Source organism: Rutidosis leptorrhynchoides, chromosome 1, assembly GCF_046630445.1.
Source record: "Rutidosis leptorrhynchoides isolate AG116_Rl617_1_P2 chromosome 1, CSIRO_AGI_Rlap_v1, whole genome shotgun sequence".
Taxonomy (NCBI): domain Eukaryota; kingdom Viridiplantae; phylum Streptophyta; class Magnoliopsida; order Asterales; family Asteraceae; genus Rutidosis; species Rutidosis leptorrhynchoides.
In genome coordinates this window covers 281,863,515-281,890,628 of record NC_092333.1, presented here as the reverse complement: position 1 = coordinate 281,890,628, position 27,114 = coordinate 281,863,515, and the positions used below count along the sequence as shown (strand labels likewise).

The 27,114-nt window shown below is 35.9% G+C and overlaps 2 protein-coding genes across 2 annotated transcripts; both read right to left on the bottom strand.

The window, feature by feature from the left end:
• Positions 1-5,762: 5,762 nt before the first annotated feature.
• On the bottom strand, positions 5,763-6,313 carry LOC139898114 (uncharacterized). Its single transcript, XM_071880827.1, has 2 exons — positions 6,309-6,313; positions 5,763-6,198 (listed from the first exon to the last, which is right to left on the bottom strand). Exons 1-2 carry the CDS (start codon positions 6,311-6,313, stop codon positions 5,763-5,765), a joined length of 441 nt encoding a protein of 146 aa, XP_071736928.1.
• A 3,735-nt stretch (positions 6,314-10,048) lies between these two features.
• On the bottom strand, positions 10,049-11,192 carry LOC139869647 (probable long-chain-alcohol O-fatty-acyltransferase 5). Its single transcript, XM_071857780.1, has one exon. It carries the CDS (start codon positions 11,169-11,171, stop codon positions 10,146-10,148), a length of 1,026 nt encoding a protein of 341 aa, XP_071713881.1. The 5' UTR covers positions 11,172-11,192; the 3' UTR covers positions 10,049-10,145.
• Between the last annotated feature and the right edge of the window lie 15,922 nt (positions 11,193-27,114).

The following is a 27,114-nucleotide window of genomic DNA, read 5'->3' as shown; positions in this document are numbered from 1 at the left end:
GAGGTTACCCCATCCTGGTAGTGCTCTCACCCGAGCATGCTTAACCACAACGTACTCACACTTCTGCTCAGCCTGTGGTCCCAAAACGCGTTGTGTCATTTAAGCGTGAGTATTACCTTATAACCCCATGATCACTCATGTCCTTGGGCGATGTGGGATTTGCCTAGGGTGTGACATTCACCCCCCTCAGGGACTCATCATCCTCGATAAGGTTTGCCCCACCACCCCCAAAAACACATGAGTGCTCTGATACCATTCTGTAACACCCCAGCTTAACATGACCACAATATTATCCGCTTTACCCGTAGGCGCACCGCTTTTTCTTGGCGACCACACACGAGAAACACTTTCCCAGGACGTTACCCATCCTGGTAGTGCTCTCGCACGAGCACGCTTAACCACAACGTACTCACACTTCTGCTCAGCCTGTGGTCCCAAAACGTGTTGTATCATTTAAGCGTGAGTATTACCTTATAATCCCATGATCACTCATGTCCGTGGGCGATGTGGGATTTGCCTAGGGTGTTACAGTCATGGCCGTAGGCCATGGCCGTGGGCTAGTTGGTTATCTCTATTTTCTGGATCATAAAGTCTGCTTTCCGAGGTCATAACTTGGTCTTCACCGTTTTTCGCTCTAGATTCTTCGTTTTAAGTCTGATTTCTTCGATTCTTCTTGCATTGTCTTCGTAATCACTTAATCTACAAAATAAGCCGAAAAATGTTAAAATTGATGAAAAATTCTATATTTTTATGGATTTAGTGTTTAATATTGAGGGTAAAAGCACGACTTTTTCATCGATATCAAAGAGTAAAGCACACAATCTGCAAACGCCTTCCATTTGGTAGTGCTCCTCACATGATAAAAAGTAGTCAATGACAGACAAGAATCTTCCTTGGACATCTTAATAGCCACTCACATGTTAAGCACATGACTTAATAGGTTTATTGAACGCATAAGTTAAACTTTGAGTCGTATCAGCATGCTAGCCCTTCAGAAAGAAAACAATGTCGCCTGCTGGTTAAACTAAGATTTGTCTGTTGGCTGAGCTATAATTCTTCAACTGGGTGAACTAGTTTTTATCGGCTAAGTAAATCTCTGCTAGTTCGTCTACTGGCTCTCTCCAGCTGAGTGAATTAAAGATCTACTGGCTGAACTAAAGGATCATTTGCTGGTTCGGCTGCTGGTTCTTCTTCATTACTGGCTTGCCCTCAACTATCAAAAACTTAATTCATGAACTTGACTACTTTAGTTTAAGTACTGAAGTAGGGTAACCCCTGAGCCTCTAGAACTAGCTTCAAAAACACTTAAGTGATAAGAAAGATATGGTAACACGACAATTGCTTGACCAAATTTGGGTGTAACAGTTTTTGAGCTTATGATTGTTACGTTGCTGGTAACATCCCCCAACTCACCCGCATCATCCTCCCCCTTAAAAGGAACTTGACACCATGTTCTCGAGGTTGTCGTCTTCCAAGTAAAGAAACAAATCACCAACATTGAAAGTACTAGATACAGCAGTATCACCAGGCAGCTCGACCTTGTAGGCATTATCACCAACCTTTTCCAATACTTTGAATGATTTCTTTTTGCTGGGAACCTTTCCTTTCTTAGATGAATCTAAACAAGATCACTAGGAATGAAAGTGGGCTGCTTTCTGTGCTAGTTACCTTTAGCCCTGTATTGTTGGTTAACCATCTCAATTTTTGCCTTCACCTGCCCGTACAACTTCTTCATTTCTTTTGCCTTTTCTTCTGCCTCAACACTTGCCTTAGGCTCAATTGCAAAAGAAACCACATCAATGTGTGTGAGTGGATTTGCACCATATCAGACCTCAAATAATGATTTTCCCGAGGAGTAATTAGGTGCTCTGTTATTCAGTATGAGCAAGCTTCAGATCCCACTCCTTCATAATTTTCTTCAAAAGTGTTCTCAACAGCATTCCCATAGTTCAATTAGTCACTTCAGTTTGGCCATCAGTTTGGGGATGGTGAGAAGTGTTGAACAAAAGCTTAGTACCAAGCAGCTTCCATAATGTCTTCTTAAAATAACTTAAGAACTTTGTATCTCGATCAGACACAATGATTTTTGGTGCTTCATGAAGATGAACAATCTCTTTAAAGAACAAGGATGCAATGATAATAGCATTGGTTTTGTTAGAGGCTATGAATGAGCAATCTTTGAGAATTCCTCAACAACAACCATAATTAAATCTTTGCCTCCCTGAGTTCTTGGTAAAGCCACAATGAAATCCATGCTTAGATCTTCCCAAGGCTGGTTGGGAACAGGAAGAGGAGTATATAAACCCTTGTGAAAAGTTGACTTAGCTTGAAAGCATGTAGCACAACGATTAATCACAGCCTTAACATCTTTATCCATACATAGCCAATAGAAGTGTTCATTCAGGATCTCTAATATCTTGTTAATCTCAAAATGACTAGTTAAACCACCTTCATGTGCTTCTCTAATCAGTAACTCCCGCCCTTGAATAGAAATCCATCTTGTTTAACATAATCTCTTTTGAACCACTACAACAAGGACCTTCCGGGACCCCCACAAGGGTCCTAATATGTGACATATTGGGACCCTTTCGCTCATAGGACCGTTTGACACTTGGTTACTAGATAAGCCGTATCAAAAGCTAAAAAGGGTCGCAAAAAAAATTACCTATTGGGACCCCAAAAAAGGTTCAATAAGGTGACGATCTACGTTAGTAAATAGGGTCCTAAAAACATTTTGGGACCCTTTATTGAAGGTCCTAAAAACTAATTGGGACCTTTTTTTACGATGGACACTGGTCCTTAAAAACATATTGGGACCCTTTATTACGAAGGAAATTGGTCCTAAAAAACATTTTTGGGACCCTATATTATGACCGATAATGGTCCTAATATAGATATCATGTAATGGCCATGATATCAATATGAAACCCTAAACTAATGTGACGAATTGGGACCGTTTATTACGATAAACAATGGTCCATAAAAACATATTGGCACCCTTTAATGCGAAGGAAAATGTTCCTAAAAAACATTTTTGGGACACTTTATTTAGGCCAATATGGGTCCTAATATAGATATCATGTAATGGCCATGATATCAATAGAAAACCATGAACTAATGTGACTAATATAGTACCTCTAGAAAGGGTCCTAAATTTTTTTTTTGTAATTATCATGTCATAACAATGAAATAAAGAAGGAACGATTTACTAATTAGTACACCCAAAAAGGGTCCAACAAAATGTAATATGTAATGGTCGTGTAATGGCAATGATGTTGGTAGTTCACGAATTAAATTTTTTTAACAGATCCAAAAAAGGTCCTAAAATTATATTCTATCATTTTCTTATCATCACAATGATCCCAATGGGATATGTATGTATATTTATATTTATATCTATATTTATTATATTTAATATATTTATATATAGATTTATTATATTTATGCTTTCTTTAACCAACATGGACATGCAATTAATAATTTCCATTAATAAAATTCAAACCAGATAACATAATATTATTGCAAACTTAACAAATGATAAATAAGTAACACACTAAAAAAAACATCCAACAGAAAAGTTATTGAACATTAAAAAAAAAAAAGCAGCAACGTCATCAAACATTAGTCCCCGCCAATCATGCGAGCTTAATCCAGTGGCACAACCTACAAACAAATAATTAATGTATAAGCATAAGCATTCAAAGTTATTAAAACGAATTACATCAACAATTTAACAATGGCATACCGAGAGTAAAGAAATTAGACACCCAATAGTCACACCGGTAGCCTCTATCATTGTAGTAACAAGTTCAAATGGTCTTATCACTGCTTCATCACTTTTTATTGCGACTTGAACATGTACTTCACCCCAGCCTGGACCAATCTCTATTCCTCCAACCACCGTTAGTGGGTCTAAACTACGAAGCCTGCCTTTTGCGACAATCAGGGTTGGATTATTAATGCTCTTTAGGTGGACTTCTTTGCCAACCTATTTTTAATTTTCGAACTATTAATTATTCAACTATAAATATTTTAACGTGGAGAATAACAATAGTAACTAAATAGAAATATACATGTAGTGGTGTATTGGTAATTATGCCATTATTTGTTGATGCATGAGGATTAACAACGGAATTATCTGCCATAACGTTCTTTTGTTTTTCACGTTCTTTATACTCCTGGAGTTCTGCTTTTAACTTGACGTTCTCTTGGCATAAAGCGGCACGACTCCTGAATTCACCCCAAACATCTGATACACGAACACCGAGACCATACATTTCTGCCTGTCCATGTTTAGCTGTACCTGTAACTTGCGCATATATATCATCTGATCCAGGCTCATCGAGTGAACCTTCTGGTAATTCCTTGGAAAGTTCTTTCATTTGTTCCTGTAAATAGAAAAAAGAACATTAAAATCCCCACGGTAAACCACGCATAGAGAGGCCATAAAATAATGATTATATTTAAGCAAACATAGTTATCATTCTACTAGAAAAAGGGTCCCGAAAGGTCATTTTTGTTGTAGTGAACTCAGTAGGGGAACAATTCAAAATTAAAGAAAAGCCTTTATCATCTTCATATAACTCCTTAACAAATGAGAATCAAATAACTCTAGATTCCAGAATTGATAACAAAGAATATCTCCTTGATAAAGCATCTACGAGCCTTGTGTTTAGAAACAAAGGAGTCCATTTGCAAAAATTATACCCATTTGGCATGCCTTGGATTTAGTTCGTGCTGACCATTAATGTACTTTAACGCTTCATGATCAGAATAGAGAACAAACTACCTTGGCTTCAAATAATGAGACCAGTATTGATATCATAAAACTCCTTATCATAAGTGCTATAATTTAGCTTAGACTCATTTAGCTTTTCACTGAAATAAGCTACTGGTCTTTTTTCTTGCACTAGCACAGCACCAATGCAAACACCACTTGCATTACATTCAAGTTCAAACATCATATCAAAATTAGGCAAAGTAAATATAGTTGATGAACTTAGCTTTTCTTTCAACGATTCAAATGATGATTGGGCAGAACTGAACCATTCAAACACCTATTTCTTTAAACAATCAGTAATAGGAGCAACAATTATGGAGAAGTCTTTGATAAATCTTCTATAGAATGAAGCTAAACCATGGAAACTTCTTACTTCAGTGATTAAAGAAGGACTAGGCAAAGATCTGATTGCTTCCACCTTAGATGGATCCATTGAAATGCCTTCTTCAGAAACCAGATATCAAAGAAACACTACTTTGCTAACAAAGAAATCACACTTCTCCAGCTTCCCATATAATTAATACTGCCTCAACAGCTCATATACTTTTCTCAAATGATCTAAGTGTTCTTCTTCAGTTTTAGAGTAAACTAGAATGTCATCAAAGTAAACCACTAAAAACCGCCCAATAAGTAGCTTGAGCACTTCATTCATGAGTCTCATGAATGTGTTGGGTTCATTGGATAAACCAAAAGGCATAACCAACCACTCAAATAGTCCACCCTTAATCTTGAAAGCTGTCTTTCATTCATCTCCTTCTTTCTTTCGAATATGATGATACCCACTTCTAAGATCAACTATGAAGAATACACAAGATCCATGCAGCTCATCCAACATATCATCTAATCTAGGTATGGGATACCTATACTTGATGGCGATGTTGTTAATAGTTCTGCTATCTACACACATTCTCATGGAACCAACAAAGCTGGTATTGAACAAGGACTCATGATGGTCCTGACATAACCCTTTGTAACCAGCTCATTAACTTTCTTTTTTTAATTCTTTTGCTTCATGAAGAGAACATCGATAAGCTTCTTTGTTAGGAAGAACATATCCAGGTACAAGATCAATTTGATGTTCAATACACCTGATTGGTGGCAAACCAGTAGGTAACTCAGTTGGGAACACATCAGAAAACTCAGATAACAATGGTTTTACCCTATCTGGTACTACATCATGATGGCTCAACTCATCACTTTCAACCAGTAAAAACAGATAAGCACCAGTACCTCCCTTTAACTCAATATCAATTTTAGCTTGAGTCATAAACAAAGTCTTATCATTCTTAGTAGTAGGTTCAACTTTAGGTATTTCACTAGGCTTTAAAGAAGTGAGTGTGATCTTCTTACCATTCACATACAGCGAGTAAGTATTTTGGTGTCCATTGTGATAGATATACTTATCAAATAACCAAGGTCTACCAAGCAGCAAATGACAACCATCCATAGGAATAACATCACAAGTAATCTCATCCTGATAAACACTACCAATAGAAAATGGAATAGTAACTTGGTGAGTGACCCTTACCTCATTGCCTTGGTTAACCCATTAAAGTTTGTAGGAATTAGGATGTTTCTTTGTAACCAGTTCAAACTTTTCCACCATGTGAGCAGATGTTGAATTAGCACAGCTGCCACCATCAACAATCAGGCTGCATACTTTGCCTTTGACTATGCACCTTGAATGAAAGATGTTTTCACGTTGGCTCTTATCTTCAACAGTTTCTGCTGAGTGCATTACTCTTCGAATCATCGAAAACCCTCCAATATCATTAGCAATAAACTCTTCATTATCAGACTCATCATATGTTGGTCCTTCTTCAGTTTCAAAACCCCCTTGCAAATCTTCAACCTTCTTCAGTGTAAGAGCACGCTGGTTAGGGTGTTGAGCTTGAAAATGTTTAAATCCGTGACACTTGAAGTATTTCCTTCTATCATCTTTGGGACTACCAGGTACAACTTGTTTTTTTCCTTTAAAAGCTTTTGATGCTGCCTCGTTATGCTTAGGTGACATTAAAGATTGACCCTTTATAGGCAGCACTGCTGGTTTGGAATAAGACTTAAAATTATTTTCTTTTTCGCCTATTTCTCTACTTGAATAGCCATCTTGCAAGCACTCTCAAAAGTCCATAAAGGCTGCATTTCAACTTGGTCAGCAATAGAAGTGTTTAATCCTCCAACGAATCTTGTTATAGTGTGGTCTTCAGCTTCTTTGACATTGGTACGAATTTTAAGCTACTCTAACTCTCTGATGTAATCAATAACGTTCATGTTTCCTTGCTTTAGTGTATTCATCTTTATATACAGATCTTGTTTGTAATCTTGAGGAACAAACGTTTTCTGCATACACTCTTTTAATATGTACTAGGTTTTGACTGTCTTCTTTTCTTTATATTGCCTTTCTTTTTTTAGATTATCATACCACAATGAAGCGTACTTATTTAGCCTGATTACAACAACTTTCATGCCCTTTTTATCATCATAGCCTTTAACCTCCATAATTCGGTCCATGCTCTGAATCCATTCGTAGTAATCTTCAGGATTATAGGACCCTTCAAAATCTAGTGAATCTATCTTGATATCATTTAAATCATCAGTTCATTTCCTATGCCTTCTTCTTCGTTGTGAAGAAGCATGAGATCCATATAAGACACAATGGTTGTGTCTCCATTTTCAGATCTAGCTCTATTTCTTCTTGGCACACTATCTTCTAACAAATTAACCATTCTTCCTATATTATGCTCCAGAGCTTCAATAGCTCTATCTCTTCGAAGATTATGAGCTTTTTCAAGAGTCATATTTCTATGAATCTCAACCATTCGAATATCAGATCTAGAAATAAGCTTTTCAACTAAAAAACAGAGTATGAACTGAACAACGGTAAAATAATAAGAAAGTTTTGGATTAGCAACCTAAGCTCTGATACCACTTTGATCCGTAGTTACGACTTTAAAAATGCAATTTAGAACAAGCTTTCTTCAACCAACAGATCTGAACAGAAAACCCCCAATTTGAAACAGTAACACCCCAAAATAGACTATAAAACTCTGAAAATAAGAACATAAATCATAAAGAATCTAAACCACGATTGATAAAGATACCACTACAATCAGAGATCTAAAAACACTCCAAACCTTCAATTATAGTGGATAAAGATTCCACCACAACTATAATATCAGAAATGAAGATTTGAATTTCACCACAATATTTGATAAAGTAACACCACAAACACTGATAAAGAAACCACTCCTAGCCACCATAATCAAAGATTCGTAAAGACACGTAGATTTAGTAAATAGATAAGCTCTATCAAACTTTCATTCATCAACTGAGTTTTACAAGTACAAGAGTTCTCTATTTATAGGAGAAGCATAACAACTACTTTTTGGATAAGACAAAAACATAAAAATGAAAAGGAGACAAAAAGGACAAACAATTACAAATTAGTCAATAAGTGTAAAGGACACAGTATGCAAAAGCTAGCCATTTGATAGTCTCCTACCATGATAAAAAGTAGCCAATGATAGACAAGAATCTTTCTTGGACAGCTCAACATTCTAGAATAGCCACCCACATGTTAAGCGCATGACTTGACAGGTTTATTGATAGCATAAGTTAAACTTTGAGTCGTATCAGCATGCTGGCCCTTCAGAATGAAAATAGCGTTCCCTGCTGGTTGAACTCATATTTGTCTGCTGGTTGAGCTATAATTCTTCAGCTGAGTGAACTAGTTTTTATCGGCTAAGTAAATCTCTGCTGGTTCGTCTGCTGGCTCTCCGACTGAGTGAATTAAAGCTCTATTAGTTGAACTAAAAGCTTGTTTGCTGGTTCGACTACTGGTTCTTCTTCATTGTTGGCTTGCCTTCAACTATTAAAACTTTATTCACGAACTTGACTACTTCAGTTTAAGGACTGAAGTAGGGTAACCCCTGAGCCTCTTGAACCAGCTCCAAGAACACTGAAGTGATAAGAAATAGATGGCAACATGACCATTGCTTGACCAGATTCGGGTGTAACAGTTTTTGAGTTTCTGCTGGTTGCGTTGCTTGTCACATTGCCTAGCTCACCCGCATCACTTTTGTAGGATGGTAAGATGCGTGCGTTCAAAATCGTTGTTGCTCTCATTTGAATTTTTTTTTTTTTTTTTTTTTTTTTGAGATAGCGGAACAATATATTTTTCAATGACCACTCAACAAAGAAAGCTAACATTTTTTTTTTTCAATTAAATTATTTTATTTCTCTTGGCTTATTTATAAAGAAAAAAATGTTTTTAGTTGGAATTCTTGGTTGCTAAAGTCATTGTAAATTTTTTTCTTCTACATACTTACTAAAGAAGTTTTATTATAAATTTTTGGCCTTAAATAAAATAGGTCTGAAATTCAGTTATTGTCGTGATTAGAGAAGTGTTTGAATACATTCACGAATTTTCCAGTTAGTTATAATGTCGTATATTAGAGTAAAAATACTCGCAATTTCGGATAACTTTAGAGGGAGAACCTCATTACATTCTCTTTTAATTGATGAATTAGTGAATCCATTCACTACGGATTATGATTTTTTTTATTTTATTTTTTATTTTTGAAAGATCGAGAAAATTTTATCATTTACAAAAAGGCACAAGGAGCTCAACAAAGACAACCCGAGACTATAGCTAAAACAAAATTAAAATGCTATTTGCTAAACTAGACATATGCTATTGAAAAGCTAATCACATAAATTATGAAGTAGTATTTGCTAAACAATACACATGAACTCTTTATACAATGAGCAGGAAAAACTCATATCACTCGAATTTATTCACGATAGAGAAGCTACTTCTACCAAGCCGAGTTGATAACCGGATACAATGCTGAATTTCCAGCGACAGTCACTAGCAAATAACCAACATATCATCATTCAGTAAATAATGAAAAAGTTGAAAATGGTTAACATAATCGGGTGCGTGAATATTGTAATTGTAATAAGTACTATTGACCCATTAAAATTTTTAAAACTCAAAAGTATCACATCAAACTTATCATTTTCTCCCAACTTTCAGTTAAAATAATTAAAGAGTAATGTCGACAGCTCTTTCCAATTAATTGTGGACGTCATTCTTTCAAAAGAATAATAGAATAAACGTGTAATTCATAACACGTCTTAACGATGGAAAACCATGTGTATACAATTGTTCAAAGTTTGATGTAACAAAATGTAAGTATCCCAGACCACACAATTTTGTGACCACTTTTATAAAAATGACAGATGCCTATCTACAACATTAGACCGTAAGATGTTATCCATATGTACTCAGTTTTTCTAGTCACAATGAAATGTTTACTAACCAACTAAGGCTATATAAAAATTGATAACAACCCGTTACTAACTACATGAATATGTTGCCAATGGCTTTATATTCTTGAAACGCTCTTTCGATAATTTTACACCTTAGTAGATCTGGATAAAACCACCAATAAGATGTCGCCAACACGTATAAAACGACAAACGGAGTGCTTACATGTTGACCACGGGCTAAATATGTTCTCGTCCACTTAAAGTTAACCAGGAATTTCTTAATCAATATCTCTGTTACCAAAGAGAGGCCATGTATACAAAAGAAAAGCATTGTGTCCCATGTCGGCCAATCTCTAGTGAAATACCAGAATATAAGTTCATGCATCAAACCCGATACCATAAAAGTGGCCAAGATTGCTAGAATTGGGGCCCATACTCGAGGAATGACTCGACTTGAAAGTGTAAGAACAGGAGTGTAAATTGTTGGGTGGACGACACGATTGACCATGATGTTCCATCTCCGACCCCAAAAATTATGAAGAGATGTGGATAGATAAGGCTCATCGAACTGGGGGTCGAACTCGATCCCCAGCAAGAAGCCTATAATTAAGGAGATTGTACCAAGTATGACATCCAGGGATAAGTAGATACACGAGGCGAATAAGCTCCAAGCCATCATTGGGTTCATATGAGCACCATGATCATAATAAACCTTGAGGAAAATAGCAAAAAGGAGTGCTTTGACACAATAACTAAACACAAGTGATGATGATGACGTTTTCTTTTGGGGATTAGTTGCAGGGGCAATTGGGAAGCACGCGAAGGAAAGGAATCGCGACAAGGGAATTGAAGGGGATGAAAGGGGTCCGTTACCAAAGGCGAAAAGGATGAGTTTGAAATTGGCAAGCCAAGAAATGAAAAAGGAAAACGCGCCGATGAGATGAACCGAATTGAAGAATATTGGAAATGAGATGAATGAAACAACAACAGGAAGGATCATTAAGAGTCTTGGAAAGCCTTTTGGGATAAATTTGCCAAGAAAATAGCAATAACTAAGACCAATAGATACAGAAACAGATACCTTTATCAGATTCTTCATTTCTTCTTTCAAATCCATGAAATGGGCCAGATTTTAATGATTGATTTTGTGGTGGAATTGTATTGGTTAATATCAAAAGATCAAAAGAAGATAGGGTGTTTCCAGATATATGGTTTCAACTTCAAAATCAATTTAATCAACTTCAACTACTACTATATAAGACAACGCCATAAAACACAGATTATTAATCAAGGGATATACGTAACGAACTACGGAGTAGTTTTTTACATATAATTTCGTTGACCAATCAACTACTATTTCATATTTCATATATTCTATATTTTTAGAAAACCAAACGTAACACATATAACTTATATTTGATATCATCAAAATACATTAAACGCATGGTAAGGATGTATATTATTCATATTCATATTAACGCTATATTCAGTTAGAGAAAAATGAAAGTAACAGTCAAAATTGGCCATCAATTTTGACTTTAGAAAACTCCATTTTCGAATAAATATATAGTAATACTTGTGGCATATAACAAAAATGCCTTAGTAGTTTGGTGCGTGCTTTTTCAAGTAGGTGTCTCAAGTTCGATCCTTGAGTTGGCCCCCCAAAACTTGTTCATACTCATTTCATATTCAAATTCATATTTTAAGGGCAAATGATCTAAAAAAATAACATAAGTTGTCTAAATTATCAATAAAAGATAATATGACTTTTTCAACATCTAAAAGATAAACGCGTTCTTAACTTTTTGCTCAAAAAATATTATAATTTGAAAACGTGTGAAATTTAGGTAGTATTGTTAAGAAGGCTGCCACGTCATCGCTATGTAGACGCCCAGAAAGGTAACATAAAATAGAATAATAATCAAGAAATGTAACATAAAATATAAAAATAACCAAGAAAGATGATGTAATTTTCATAATTGCCAAAAAAGTATGATGACTTGGCGTCTACATGGTAATTATGTAGGTGACGGTCGGACAATATTACCTTAATTTCACACATTTTCAAATTTTAATTTTTTTTATAGATATGAAAAAAATTATATTTTTTAGCATCTAAAAAAATCATATTACTTTTTATTAAGAATTTAGGTAACTTACATCACGCTTTTGAACCATTTTCCCTATTATTAAACTCCACTAATTATATTCACTATATCATCTTATTGGCATTCACTCTTTTCTCTGTAATTAAAAACTCATTTCACGACTTGCTCTCCATTTTATTAATCTCCTATTATTTATGGTTTTTCTCAAATAAAGTAAACGCATGTGTTTCGTGGTTACATTTTTTATTCGTTGTTTATTTATTTTTTTAAAAAAGCGGGTATATTATATAATAAAGACACTTCAAGAAAATTCATACATCCTGACGACACCTATCTGGACGACCGATGTCGTTCGGGAAAAAAAGATGTATTTTTGGATGTTATTTTTGGTCAGCTTTTTTAAAAATTTTGACCAAATACTTTACCAAACGGCACATGTCGTCCGAGAAGGTAATTTCATTTTTTATTTTCTTTAGTGGAAAAAAAAAATTTGACTCAAGTAATGTGACTATATGAGTCCATGAATATGAATACGTCCGATTATGATTTATGGATCTATGTGTTAGGGGACGTGGTGATTATGCTATTGAAGATGAATGTCTTTAAATGATCTTTGTAAAGTCCTTAAAACATTGAAAACACCTCCAATCCCTTTCATCTCTTTGCACTCGGATCTAGCTAAAATCATAAGGGTTCGGATTAGGTTCGATCAAATGGCGATATCCGTGGAACAAATTTTATGAACGTTAATTGTTAAATTCATGATTATCATTAAATGATGAAATCATTTGAGTTTAACTGTTTCAATTTGGTTTAAAACCCGTGGAAATTTGATTCTACCATTTTCATGGCGACTAATTATTTTTATTTTATATTTTGACTTTTTTGCACAGTTGGTCCCTCTATTATACCTCAAATCGCTAGTTTGGTCCCTCGGTTTTTAATTTGGCAATCAGCGTCCCTGAGTTATTTTAATTTTGCAATTGGCGTCCCTCTGTCAAATTTCTGTTAAAAAGCTCCGTTAACCTGGTCATGTGCAATGCATGTGAGGGTAAAATCGTCTTTTTACTAAAACAAGGGACCACCGGCGCAAAACTAAAACTGAGGGACCACTGGCGCAAAAATAAAAATATAGAATTTTTCTCTTTTTTTTCTTTTCTTTTTTTTCTGTTCTTTTTTTATTCTTTTTTTTTTCCTTTTTTCTTCTTTTTTTTAACTTTTTTTTATCGAAATAATACAACAAATGTGACAACCCGGTTTCATCATTATTATTATTATTATTATTATTATTATTATTATTATTATTATTATTATTATTATTATTATTATTACTATTATTATTATTATTATTATTATTATTATTATTATAGTTATTTTTTTATCGAATTTAAACAGGAATATTTTTTTTCCATCGACACCTCTGTTCTTAACCCATTTTGCCAAAACCTCGAATTCGATTCAATTTTCAAAAAGTAATAATGCAGTCCTGTTAGGAATCCTCTAGTGAAACTTCCTGTAAAATATCAACTTCCAATTTTTGTTATCAAAGTCGAATTTACGAGTCAAAGTTTCGGTTGTAAAAGTCAAACGTTTTGTTCATCGCGAAATTCGTATTTGTTTTAGTGTTTCTGTTGAAATTGATGATTCAGAAAGTTTCTATAAAAGATTTGCAACATATTTTGTTTAGGAATCGTGGGTTAAAACAGCTTTAATTTCAAAAACACGATTTGAGTTTATATTTTTTTTTCACGAACAGCTTCTGCTTCTGCTGTTTCTTTATTTTTGTTTCCTTTCTTTTCGTGTTTGATCATTCCAGTAAAATCGTTTCTGTTTGTTAATCCTAAAACCCATTTCAACGTTTTGATTATTACGATTGAGTATTGTTTTGGGCCGATTGGTTTGAAGAAAATGATGAAGGGAATAAAAACATTATTAATACGGGTTATATATTTACGGGTCTCACATTTAATCAGAAAAACAGAATGGTTCAGATGGTTAGGGAGGTGTCGGGTCAATGAGAGGTCTCGGGTTCGAGTCTCGGCTATGGCATTAATTTTTTTTGAACAAGAAAAAAAAAGTTAAAAAAAAGTTTCGAACAAGAAAAAAAAGTTAAAAAAAAGAATTAAAAAAAAGTTAAAAAAAGTTTCGATACAAAAAAAAAGTTAAAAAAAAGAATTAAAAAAGTTAAAAAAAGTTTCGATACAAAAAAAAAAGTTAAAAAAAAGAAAAAAAGGAAAAAATTAAAAAAAAAGAGGAAAAAAAGAGAAAAATTCTATGTTTTTATTTTTGCGCCAGTGGTCCCTCAGTTTTAGTTTTGCGCCGGTGGTCCCTTGTTTTAGTAAAAAGACGATTTTACCCTCACATGCATTGCACATGACCAGGTTAACGGAGCTTTTTAACAGAAATTTGACGGAGGGACGCCAATTGCAAAATTAAAATAACTCAGGGACGCTGATTGCCAAATTAAAAACTGAGGGACCAAACTAGCGATTTGGGGTATAATAGAGGGACCAACTGAGCAAAAAAGTCTTATATTTTTTTAGTCTTTTAAAAACTTTTCCTACTTAAAGGTCGGAGGTCCTCTCGGAAGCAATCTCTTTATCCGTCGAATAGAGAGAGGGATGACTTCCTCTACTTTTGAGAGTGTTTAACTCTGGGTGGAGAAATGACTTGTCTTTATTCTCGGATAGGGGAAGGATTGTTTACATCACACCTCCCCCATACACCACTTATGTGGTATTGGGTTTTGTTGTTGTTGTTGTTGTTGTTGTTGTTGTTGTTGTGTTTCAATTTGGTTTCTTTGATCATGAAATGTTGTTGAAATTAACAGCTACGACTATGAATGGGCTGGAGACTTGTTAAAATGTTATCTCTTATGATTTTTGGAATTACATGAATTTCATGATTTAAGATCATTACATAATCGATGGATTGTGATTGCATAATCTGGGAATGATAATTGTTGAACTCATAATTGTTAATTATGTGACATTTGAAATTGATCAGTTTAGATTGAATTTCTTTACAGGAATATCGTTGAAAATTAAAGGATGTGGCTACGAACGAGCATGTTGAATATCCAAAGATTCAAGAAATCTTAGAAGAATATGATTTTTGTCATCCGAATGTCAAAGATCTGAAAAAAATCAAATGAAAATCCGAAAAAAAAAAAAAAAAATGCAAATTAAACATAATAATAAAGGAAGTGCATGCAAAGGCATTAAATGCGCGTATAAGTTTTTTTGTCAGTATTAGATAGATATATGATTTTGTTATATTTGGTCGTGATCTTTGTAATATATGGCATGTGTATATGGTGTATCATAGGATAGAAATTTGACAGCTAGCATACAATCCTTTCCATATGTTTAGAATATTTTGTTATGATAGGGATACACATCTTGTATATATACGGCTGTGTTTTATGAATGAAGACACACATTCACAATCTTATCTTACATGGTATCAGGCCTTGCCTAACCCTAAAATTTTTCCACCGTTCCTCTAATCCTTCTACTCTTCTTCATCATGAGCGAAACAACCAAGTCTCACCCTGCACTCTCTATCTCCAACATCAAAAACCTTATCCATATCACTCTAGAAATTGACAAAAGTCAATATAACTCTTGGGCACAGTTGTTTAAAATACATTGTCGCGCATACGATGTCATTCATCACATCATTCCACCTGCTGATGATTCATCATCTTCAACAAACACCAACTCCACCAACTCTGCTAAAGAATCGGCTGCCTTATGGTCACGATTAGATGTTGTGGTCCTCCAGTGGATCTATAGCACTATATCTAATGACCTGCTCAATGCCATTCTTGAAGATGAACAAACTGCCGCACAAGCCTGGTCTCGTCTCAAAAGCATCTTCCACGATAATAAAAATTCACGAGCTTTGTATCTGCAAAGAATGTTTTCGAACATCAAGCTGGATGATTTCGCCAATGTCTCAGCATATTGCCAAGAAATCAAAGTGCTAGCCGATCAACTCAACAACGTTGGCGATCGGGTTAGTGACGATCGTATGGTTTTGCAACTTATAGCCGGGTTAAACGACAACTATGATACCATTGGTACTTATTTCACACAAATGGATAAACTCCCATCGTTTTATGAGGCCAGATCGAAGTTAGTTTTGGAGGAGACTCGTAAGCTCAAGCAAACGGCCAACAACTCTGTTGAATCAGCACTTCTAGCCACTAATCCACAAACCAAACAATCTGCCCCTTTAGAAAACACCCCCAACTTTAGATCGTAACAACAATAATTCTGGCAACTTCAGGTATAACAATTCGCGTGGACGTGGTCGGAGTAATAACAATTATCGGGGTCGAGGCAATCGTGGTCGTGGGCGAAATTATTCAGCTAGTACACCTTCTGTTTGGAATCATTATCCAACGCAGGCTAATTGGCCTCACCAACAGGCCCAATGGGCCACTCCTCCATGCCCTTACCCAACTGTTTCGTGGACCAGGCCAAATACTCCAAATAATTATCAGGGTTTACTTGGGCCACGTCCTTCACAGGCTCACTCAGCTGCTTCTTCTTCGCCTACTGGTTATTATCCCACAGATATTGATAGTGCCATGCACACTATGACTCTCAACCCTCCTGATTGTAACACCCCGTTTTTCAGTTACGTGTTATTTCGAACGACATTCGAAATACGAGGCATGTAAGCGTATATTTGAGTTCCAAATAAAGTTGGAGTTAAGGTTCTAAAACCTTACCATTGGATAGTAAATCTCATTACATTTCCAATGATATTTGATTCGTCAAAAACGGAGTTACGGTTTGAAAGTTACGACCAAAAAAAGTTCAGTTTCAGACTCAGTTCAGTGGGACTCCGTCCAGATTTTGGGACGCTGTCCACCAGTGAAAGGTTGGACGCCGTCCAGCCATTTTGGACGCCGTCCAAATGGCTTGACGGGCCAACTGTTGGAATTTCATTGTTTTAATGAAGGGTATTTGAGTCTTTTTACTTGGGGGTCGGTTTTGAGCCTCTAAAACTGACCCAATGCTTATCTCTATCCTCATTTCACCTCTTCCACCCATTTCCATCTAGAGAAAGAGTGAGGAGCTTAGAGAGAGAGAGTGAGCTCTATTTGACGAAGAAGAAGGGTGAATCGGGTCAAGTCGCGGGAGTTAATGTTGTTCGCCTCGTTCACGGCTACATTTTGGTAGTATTGGTAAGTCTCAACTCCGAATTTTATTGTGTTTATTTGATATTCAAGTTAGGGTTTGAGTTTGTTTAAAGTTTTGAAACCCGTTTAGATGACAAAGTGGGTTTATTGTAACTAGCTATTTTGATATTTTGCGGGTTTTGGGTTGGTTAATGATTTAAGCATGATTAAGGTTTGTAAGTGGGGTATAGTCACTAGTATTAGTGATTTTAGGAGTGTTGGAACTTGTAAGACCCGTTTGGGGGTAAAATGGGTGAATTTGGGTTATGCTGAGTTAAGAAAAACCCTAATAGCTATGATCTAGGGTTTGGCCATGTGAATTGAAGTTGTAAGTGTTAAATGATGTTTTGAAAAGTTAATCACTAGGCGTTAGTGATTAAAGATGTTTTTGGGACTTTTGTCAAAATGGGTTGACTTAGATGGGTCAAAAATGGTAATGACACTATTTTGGATCAAATGGATGTTTAAATAATTGTGTCAAGTGTTAAATGACATTGTTAATGAAAGTAATCGTGAGAAACGTTTTTAGGTTAAATTGTACTTGTTTGAATGGGTCGGAATTACCACCCGTAGTGGTAATTGGTGAAGTCCACTTTAGATGTCTAAATGGGCGGTTCGTGGTGATAAGTGTAAACCCTTGGTTAAGGGTGTTGAAGTCGAATTCTCTCGTAGAGAATGTATCTTGATTGTTTGTATATCTATATGTGTATTATAGGTAAAAGGTTTGCTCTATTGCTTTTGGAGGCGAATTACATTTATGACTTGTGCGGGCAATTCGAGGTGAGTGGAATATCTATGTATGTATGTATATGATTTATGCGACCGTGTTAATGGTGTCACATAGTCGTTTTGTGACCATAGGTGTGGGACATAGCCGTATTTGTCCACATTGATAGTTACCCGTAGTAATGGTGTCACATAGCCGTTTTGTGACCATAGTTGTGGGACATAGCCGTATTTGTTCACATTGATAGTTACCCGTAGTAATGGTGTCACATAGCCGTTTTGTGACCATAGTTGTGGGACATAGCCGTATTTGTCCACATTGATAGTTACCCGTAGTAATGGTGTCACATAGCCGTTTTGTGACCATAGTTGTGGGACATAGCCGTATTTGTCCACATTGATAGTTACCTGTAGTAATGGTGTCACATAGCCGTTTTGTGACCATAGTTGTGGGACATAGCCGTATTTGTCCACATTGATAGTTACCCGTAGTAATGGTGTCACATAGCCGTTTTTGTGACCATAGTTGTGAGGCATAGCCGTTTTGTCCACATGTGATAATTATGCACATAGCCGTGTTTGTGCATATGGTGGTGAGTAATAGCCGTGTTTTACTCCCACGTTGTTGCCCGTATTAATTGTGCACATAGCCGTGTTTGTGCACATGATTGTGAGTAATAGCCGTGTTTTACTCACACGTTGATCAAGTGATGCCATAGCCGTTTTTAGAACACTTGCGTTTTTGGAACACCTCGGGGGTTAGCATACCATAGCCGTTTTTGGGAGCTAACGGTTGTTGTGAACATCGATGACTTGTTTCGCGAAGTCATTCCCCTGGAAAGAATTGGTTAACCATGATTTATATTTGTTGATGGTAGCATTTAATTATTATTATGATTATTTATGCTAATGACGTTGCTAGTTGTACGATTTGACGATACTAGCCATTGATTGCTTATGAGGTTGCTAGTTGTACGATTTGATGATACTAGCTATTGATACGAAACGGTATGTGATTATATGTATTTATGTGATGTCGTGGATGCGAGTAGGTAAGTTGTATATGCATGTATATATTTATTCTACTCACTAAGCTTTAGCTTACCCTCTCATTGTTTACCTTTTTATAGGTATCGTTGATGCGGAGTTACCTAGTTGCTAGACTAGGGTCGATAGACATTGCTTAAGCTTGGAGGATTAGCTTTTGGATATTTAGACGCGTGTTGGGGATTTGGTAGTCCCCGGGATTATGCTCTTGGTATCGGGTTGGGTTGTAGAGTCCTAATCCGTCTAAAAAAGATAAGTGGGTCAAAATCGATACATTATTGGTAAAACGGGTCATTGTAGGCCGGTGTTCTAAAACTTGTTTTTATTGAGGAAATCTCTTAGTTTTACTTATATTGATGTGTATTGATAATTGGTTTCGTTGAAAAGAGTCGAGAAGCGGGTTTTTCGTTCGTGTCAAAGAAAACTGGACAGCTCACTTTAGTTCATTTGGACGCCGTCCAAGAACTTGGGACGCTGTCCAAGGCTTCATTACAGGACGCCGTCCAGATACACAGCCACACAAAATAATTTTTTTAAGGCGTGTTTTTATTAAAACGAAGTCGGGTTGTTACACTGATGATACATGGTACATGGATACAGGGGCTACATCCCATATGTCTGCGACCTCAGGTAATTTCAAGTCTTATTATCCATTAACACAACCAAAAAATATTATCGTCGGTAATGGCCATGGTATCCCCATCAAAGGTTTCGGTCACTCAAATATCTCTACTCTTACTCGTCCTTTATATTTACAAAATATACTTCATGCTCCTAACCTTATAAAGAATCTTGTCTCTGTTCGTCGATTATTCATTGACAATAATATTTCTATGGAATTTGATCCTTTTGGTTTTACTGTGAAGGATTTCCCGCAGGGCACTCCGGTCTTGAGATGTAACAGTGATGGCGATCTCTATCCACTCACCACCTCTTTGATGCGTCGTATTTCGTCACCATTAACTTTTACTGCTTTATCTCCGAAACTATGGCATCACCGTCTTGGACACCTAGGAACTGAAGTCTTACGTTCTCTTAGTAATAAAAAGTTTATTCATTGTAATAAAACTTCTTTAAATTCAGTTTGTCAATCTTGTGTGTTTGGTAAAAACAAATAAAACTACCGTTTGTTTCTTCTTATTCTACTATTTGCTTACCATTTGACATTATTCACAGTGATCTATGGACATCCCCAGTTCCTAGTACGACCGGTCATCGTTATTACGTTCTATTCTTAGACAATTACTCTAATTTTTTGTGGACGTATCCAATGAATAATAAATCGGATGTCTTTTCTATTTTCCTCACATTCAATAGTTATGTTAATACACAATTTGGGAAATCCATTAAAAATTTTCAATGTGATAATGGCACTGAATATAATAATAAACAATTTCATCAATTTTGTGCCAAAAATGGGATGATCTTTCGTTTCTCGTGTCCGTACACATCTTCTCAAAATGGTAAATCCGAACGCAAAATTCGGGCCATTAACAATATCATCCGAACTCTCCTCTCCTAATTCTAATATTTCCTCCACTTCACTAAATACCCCACCTCCTATACGTTCGATTAACACCCGTAGTATGTCCGGTATATACAAACCCAAAATTCCGTTCAATCTTTCCACCTCGACTACCATATCTCCTCTCCCAAATTCACCTAAAGATGCTCTTTTAAACCCAAATTGGAACATGGCCATGACCGATGAATACAAAGCATTAATGGATAATAATACTTAGATTCTTGTACCGCGGACACCTGAAATGCGTATTATTCGGAGCATGTGGATTTTTAGACACAAAATGAAATCAGACGGGTCGCTTGAACGATATAAGGCACGGTTAGTAGGTGATGGTCGTTCTCAAACCATTGGTGTTGACTGTAATGAGACCTTCAGCCCTGTTGTTAAACCAGCTACTATTCGGTTAGTACTCTCTATTGCTCTATCTCGTTCATGGAATATAAATCAATTTGATGTGAAAACGTGTTTCTTCATGGGTCCTTAAACGAAACCGTTTACATGCACCAACCTTATGGATTTCGTGACCCACATAAACCTGACCATGTATGTCTTCTCCAATGGTCTTTGTATGAGCTCAAGAAAGCGCCTCGTGCGTGGTACCAAAGGTTTACGACCTTTGCATCATCGGTTGGGTTTCATCATAGTCAATCCGATCACTCATTATTCGTCTATCATCATGGGAATGAAACAGCATACATACTCCTCTATGTTGATGATATAATTTTGGTTACCTCTTCTAGTACTCTACGCAGCTCTCTCATGAATACATTTGCCAACGAATTTGCCATGAAAGATTTAGGATCACTCAGTTTTTTCCTTGGCATATCTGTCACGCGTAATGAACAGGGACTCTTCTTGAGTCAACACAAATACGCTGAGGATATAATCAATCGTGCAGGGATGTCCTCATGCAATACCATTAAAACACTGGTAGACACTAACGGTAAACTAAGTCTTTCTGCAGGTCCCGCATACAAAAATCCTACCGAATACCGTAGCCTAGCTGGTGCGTTGCAATACTTAACGTTTACTAGACCTGACATTTCTTACGCGGTTCAGCAAATATGCCTTTATATGCACGACCCGAAAGAAGTTCATATGCAAGCATTGCGTCGTATTTTATGATACCTCAAAGGTACATTGACTCATGGTTTATAGCTTACACCTTCGTCACTGTCCTCTCTTGTTTCATACACCGATGCAGATTGGGGCATGTGCCCGGACATATGACGATCCACTTCGGGGTACTGTGTATATTTAGGTGGTAATTTGATATCTTGGTCTGCAAAACATCAACCAACTGTCTCCCAATCAAGTGCCGAGGCAGAATATAGAGGAGTTGCAAATGTGGTTTCGAAATCATGTTGGCTTCGCAACATTCTTCTAGAACTAAACTGTCCTATATCGAAGGCTACTATTGTTTTTTGTGATAATGTCAGTGCCATCTATTTGTCTGGAAATCCTGTTCATCATCAACGCACAAAGCACATCGAGATGGACATACATTTTGTTCGCGAAAAGGTAGCACGTGGTCAGGTTCGGGTTCTTCATGTCCCTACATGATTTCAACTTGCGGATATTTTTACGAAAGGATTACCGCGTGTTCTCTTTGAAGACTTTCAGAACAGTTTGAACGTTCGGCCTCCCTACCGTTCAAACTGAGGGGCTATATTAGATAGATATATGATTTTGTTATATTTGGTCGTGATCTTTGTAATATATGGCATGTGTATATGGTGTATCATAGGATAGAAATTTGATAGCTAGCATACAATCCTTTCCATATGTTTAGAATATTTTGTTATGATAGGGATACACATCTTGTATATATACGGTTGTGTTTTATGAATGAAGACACACATTCACAATCTTATCTTACAGTCAGTATGGTGGGAGAATATCAGATAAGTCAAAAGTGAAAGGCGGAGGCAATGTTAGCGTCTATATCCTTTTCTCTTGGAGAGAAAATAACAACTATCTTTTAAATGTGCCTACTGTGATGTCATGTCAAAGCATGAGAGAGGGAATTAGAATCATGCGTGTGCATATGGACACGGGAAGTAGCGTGGATATAATGTATGATCAATGCTTACAGAATTTACCTACACATATCAAGAAGCTTTTATTACCGACAAATGTAACTTTGTCAGGATTTTCTTGAGAATCTGTCTTGCCTTTAGAGCAATAACAGTAACAAATCATGTTGGTTGATAAAAAGAATCCGCAATACGTGCAAGAGGTTTCTTTAGAAATTTTTGTAGTGAAAGCGATTTCAAGTTATCATATGTTGTTAGGAAGAATTGTGTTACAAAAATTGGGTACAATTACTTCTGCAGCTCACGGCCTAGTGAAATTCCCAACAAAAGAAGGAATTGCAACAATTCAATCAGGGAGTGATGCACATCTTAGTACAGCAATCGGATATGAAAATCGAAGAAAATAAAAAAAATGAAAATACGATCATCCTAATTCCCGCACATCCTAAGAAAACAATTGAAGTTGGAAAATATTTGTTACCGGAAATACGAGCGAATTGAATCGCATTCTTGAAAATAATGTCGGAACTTTCAGCTGGTCAGAGGCAGATATGAGATATGACAGGAGTGCCAAGAGAATTTGCTGAACACATGTTAAATGTGAATCCGTAGAGAAACAGATTATGCAAAAAGAAGAGTCATGGCTCCTGATCACAACAAATGGTTGTGTGAGGAGGTGCAAAAAAATGGTAAAAGCTAAAATACTGCGTGAAGAAAAATACCAGACGTGAGTTGCAAATCCGGTACTAGGGATAAACCAGACAGGTCTTGGAGGATGTGCACTGAATTTAAAGACATAAACAAAGCAAGTCCAAAGGACAATTACTCACTTCCTCAAATTGATTGGAAAGTAGAATCATTGACATGATTCAAGTATAAGTGTTTTTTTACACTTATAAAGGTTACCATCAAATACTTATGGCAGAAGAAGATGAGGATAAATCGCATTCTACGGGTCAGGTATATATTGTTACAAAAAATGCCTTTTGGACTCAAGAAAGTTAACACAACATATTAAAGAGTATTTGATGCAGCATTTGCGCATCAAATTAGAAGAAATCTTGAAGCATATGTAGATGATTTGGTCATAAAAAGTCAAACGATGAACAACTCTTGCGAGATGTTGTGGAGGCATTTTCTTCTTTAAGAGCGATAAATATGAAGTTAAATCCATCAAAATGTAGTATTAGTGAAGAGAATGGGAAATTGCTTGGTCACATAGTAAGGAAAAGAGGAACAAAAGCAAATCCAAGAAGATTATTGCTATTAAAATATGACCTCGGCAAAAACAATAAAGGAAGTGCAAAGCTTGATAGGAAGGTTAGCAGCACTAACAAGATTCCTTTTCTAAGCTGCAGAAAGATCCTTACTTTTAATAAGTAAGAGTTTGTATGGACAGATGAAGCGGAAAGTGCATTTCAGGAAATGAAAAAGTTATTAAAGGAATTGCAACGTTAAAAGTGCCTATTGCGGGTAAATCATTGATATTGTATTTTGTAATAGCAAAAGAGGCAGTCTGTACAGTTTTGGTCGCGGAAAAAGAAAAGGCGCAAATTCTAGTGCATTTCGTAAGCAAAGCTCTAACATGCATAGAAATTAATTATGCACCCATTGAAAAAGCGGTTTATTCGCTAATACATACTGTACGACGGTTGCGACGATTTTTTCAAGAACATCCGGTTTTAGTATATACGGATTGCCCAATTCATGTGCGAAAAGTGTGCTTGTGCTTAGTTTTATTTTCAACTTTAAAATTTATATAACTTTTTAATTATTTCACTTTTAACACCCTAATGAGCAACAAAACCTGGTCAAGTGTAGTATTTTAGGTTATCGTCCTAAGAGAGCGTAGAAGCGGATAAAAGTTTTTAACTAATTATCTTTAGTCTAATTCTTAAGAAAGAATTAGAAGTGATTAAAATAAGTATTTTAATTAAGTAACCTAAGGAAAATAAATGATAGGAATGATAGAATATTAAAGAGATGATGGTTACAAGGACTTAGCAACAATTAAAGGAATCTAATATGTAGTTTCTTACTTACATTGATAAGTAGCACATAACAATTATAGACCAATTACTATTCCTAAGAGGCTAAGCTACAAATCACATAATACATGCAAAGTAGGACCTAAAGCATATGTCAACTAGGTGGGTGTTCTAAGTTAACATTTTAATTTATAGCATTTGAATAATCACACAATACATATCATCTTAATCAATGGGGACTAAGTTAACATGCAATTAGGCTGACAAATGGATAAGCTAATAAACTTAATTAGATCATCTCCAGTTACTAGCTTAAAGAAATCTTAATCAAGTTCTCATGCAATCGACAATCAAACGCATGTAAACAAAGGTTCTTTAACTAGGCCTAACAATAGCAAGATTACTATACAAGTGCAATTCATCATCTCTCTCGTTCAAGTCTAACAATAATCTCAACTTAAGTTTCATGCAATTCAAATACCTTGTTCGGTGTGATTAACCTAGAAGATTAGGTGAATCGAGTAAAAGCTTACTTAGAATTAAGTACTAGTTAATTCTAACTCTTATAACCTAATCATTAAGCATGCAAACAAAAATATTGATCATGGCAGAAGCAAACAGAATAATAATAATCACAGAAACATAATCATACAGTTCTGGAAAAAACCAGAAACTGTACTTATCCGAGCACGAAGCCGGCGGCTTTGTGAGTCCCAACCGGCGTCTTGGAATGATCCAGTCGGCGGCTTGGTTGACTCAGCTGGCGGCTTCATCTTAAATTCTTGATGTTTGAAGTTTTCATCCAAGTAACCACTATGAATGTTTAGTTCATAGTTGAAGACAAACAGAAACGATTAACAGTAAATAAAGACATAATAAAAGTAAAAACAAGAACTAAAGGGATAATACCTTTATTAAAGGAAAGAAACTTGAATAATCTTGATAAAAAAGAGTATACAGACTAAAAAATAACCCTAGAACCTAAATTATTCGTAACTTGAGAGTAGAAAATGAAAAAGTACATTGAAAACTGAAAAACTCAGCCTCTATTTATAATACTCGAAAATCGACACCTTAGCCGGCGGCTCAAATGGCTTGCCATGACTTGGGCTTGAAGTACACGAACCAGATTTTTCGGAGTAAGAATTTTCCAAAAATAGGTCCGAGCCGGCGGCTAAAAATGTCTAGCTGGCGGCTCTGGTGCTTGGAGAGCTAGGAAAACTTACCCGGTAAATTCTGACTTTTTTGACCCTGAGCTGCCAGCTTTAGTGTCTTAGCCGGTGGCTAACTCTTTTCCAAGGCCGGTGGGTAACTGCAAAAAATGTATATTTTTCTCTCGCGGTCATTTTCAGAGGTGGCTTGCCTTAAACGAAGTCCGGATGCTCAAGATATGGCCAAAACTGTAACAGCGCGTAGATTTTCCTCATTTCTTCAGAATTTCTTCAATATTTAGCACCTTTTGCACCAATTTCTTGCACATGATCCTATAATCAACATTAACATAACAAAGCATCAAAAGTTCATAATATTGAATAAAATCATATAAATTATGCTTGATAACTGTTGAGTCCCCAAAATGATTAAAGATTTAATTATGAAAAAACAGCAATATATACACTAAGATGTTATGTGCAGCCAGCATAGGTTTATTTATATACAGACAGCATTTGTTGATGTGTCAAGTGTCCTAATATGATGTCTGGTCTACCAGCACAAGGTAGACAGTATTCTTCAATCAGCACAAGATGAGTGCCCAGCAGATTATGATGATTAAGTAAACTAGTAGAAGAACCAGCATGGCTGATAGAAGCATACAACACTTAGACGAATTATGCTCCATTACAAGCATAATAGTTTTATGTGTGGTCTACATTAGTTGTACTATTCAACAAAAGTCAAAGACAAAGTTGAACATAAAAGGACACGTGTCGGCGGCTGACAAGTGACCTTACAAGACCATGTGGAAATGCAGAAGTGTAATGCATGTGCAGACATGTGTTAATACTTTGTTAACGCTTAGGAAACCCAACATTATATTTGTTTATTCAAATAGTGGTGCCAAACAGAATTGGGGTGTTCCTGCAAATAGCTACCAAAGAGGAAAGAAAGAGAGCACGCTCTCTGATGATGTTGTCTACACAAGTACAGACATCCTATGTACCAGTGGACAATAGATCTATTACATAGTTAATAGGACTCCTATAAATAAATGTTTACACTATTGTAATATTTAGTGGTGTGGGTTTATTAAATAGATTCCAAACTTGTAAAAGCTTTAAGATATCATGTTTAGCTAAACTTAGGTTTAATATGTATCAACCAACTGTTTATTCCGTCAATGAACAGTTGTGATTCTTTGAGATTTATATCAATAAAAGAATAAAGTTGAAAATTACCCAAGACTCTTATTTAATTATCTGTTTAAATACACTTAAC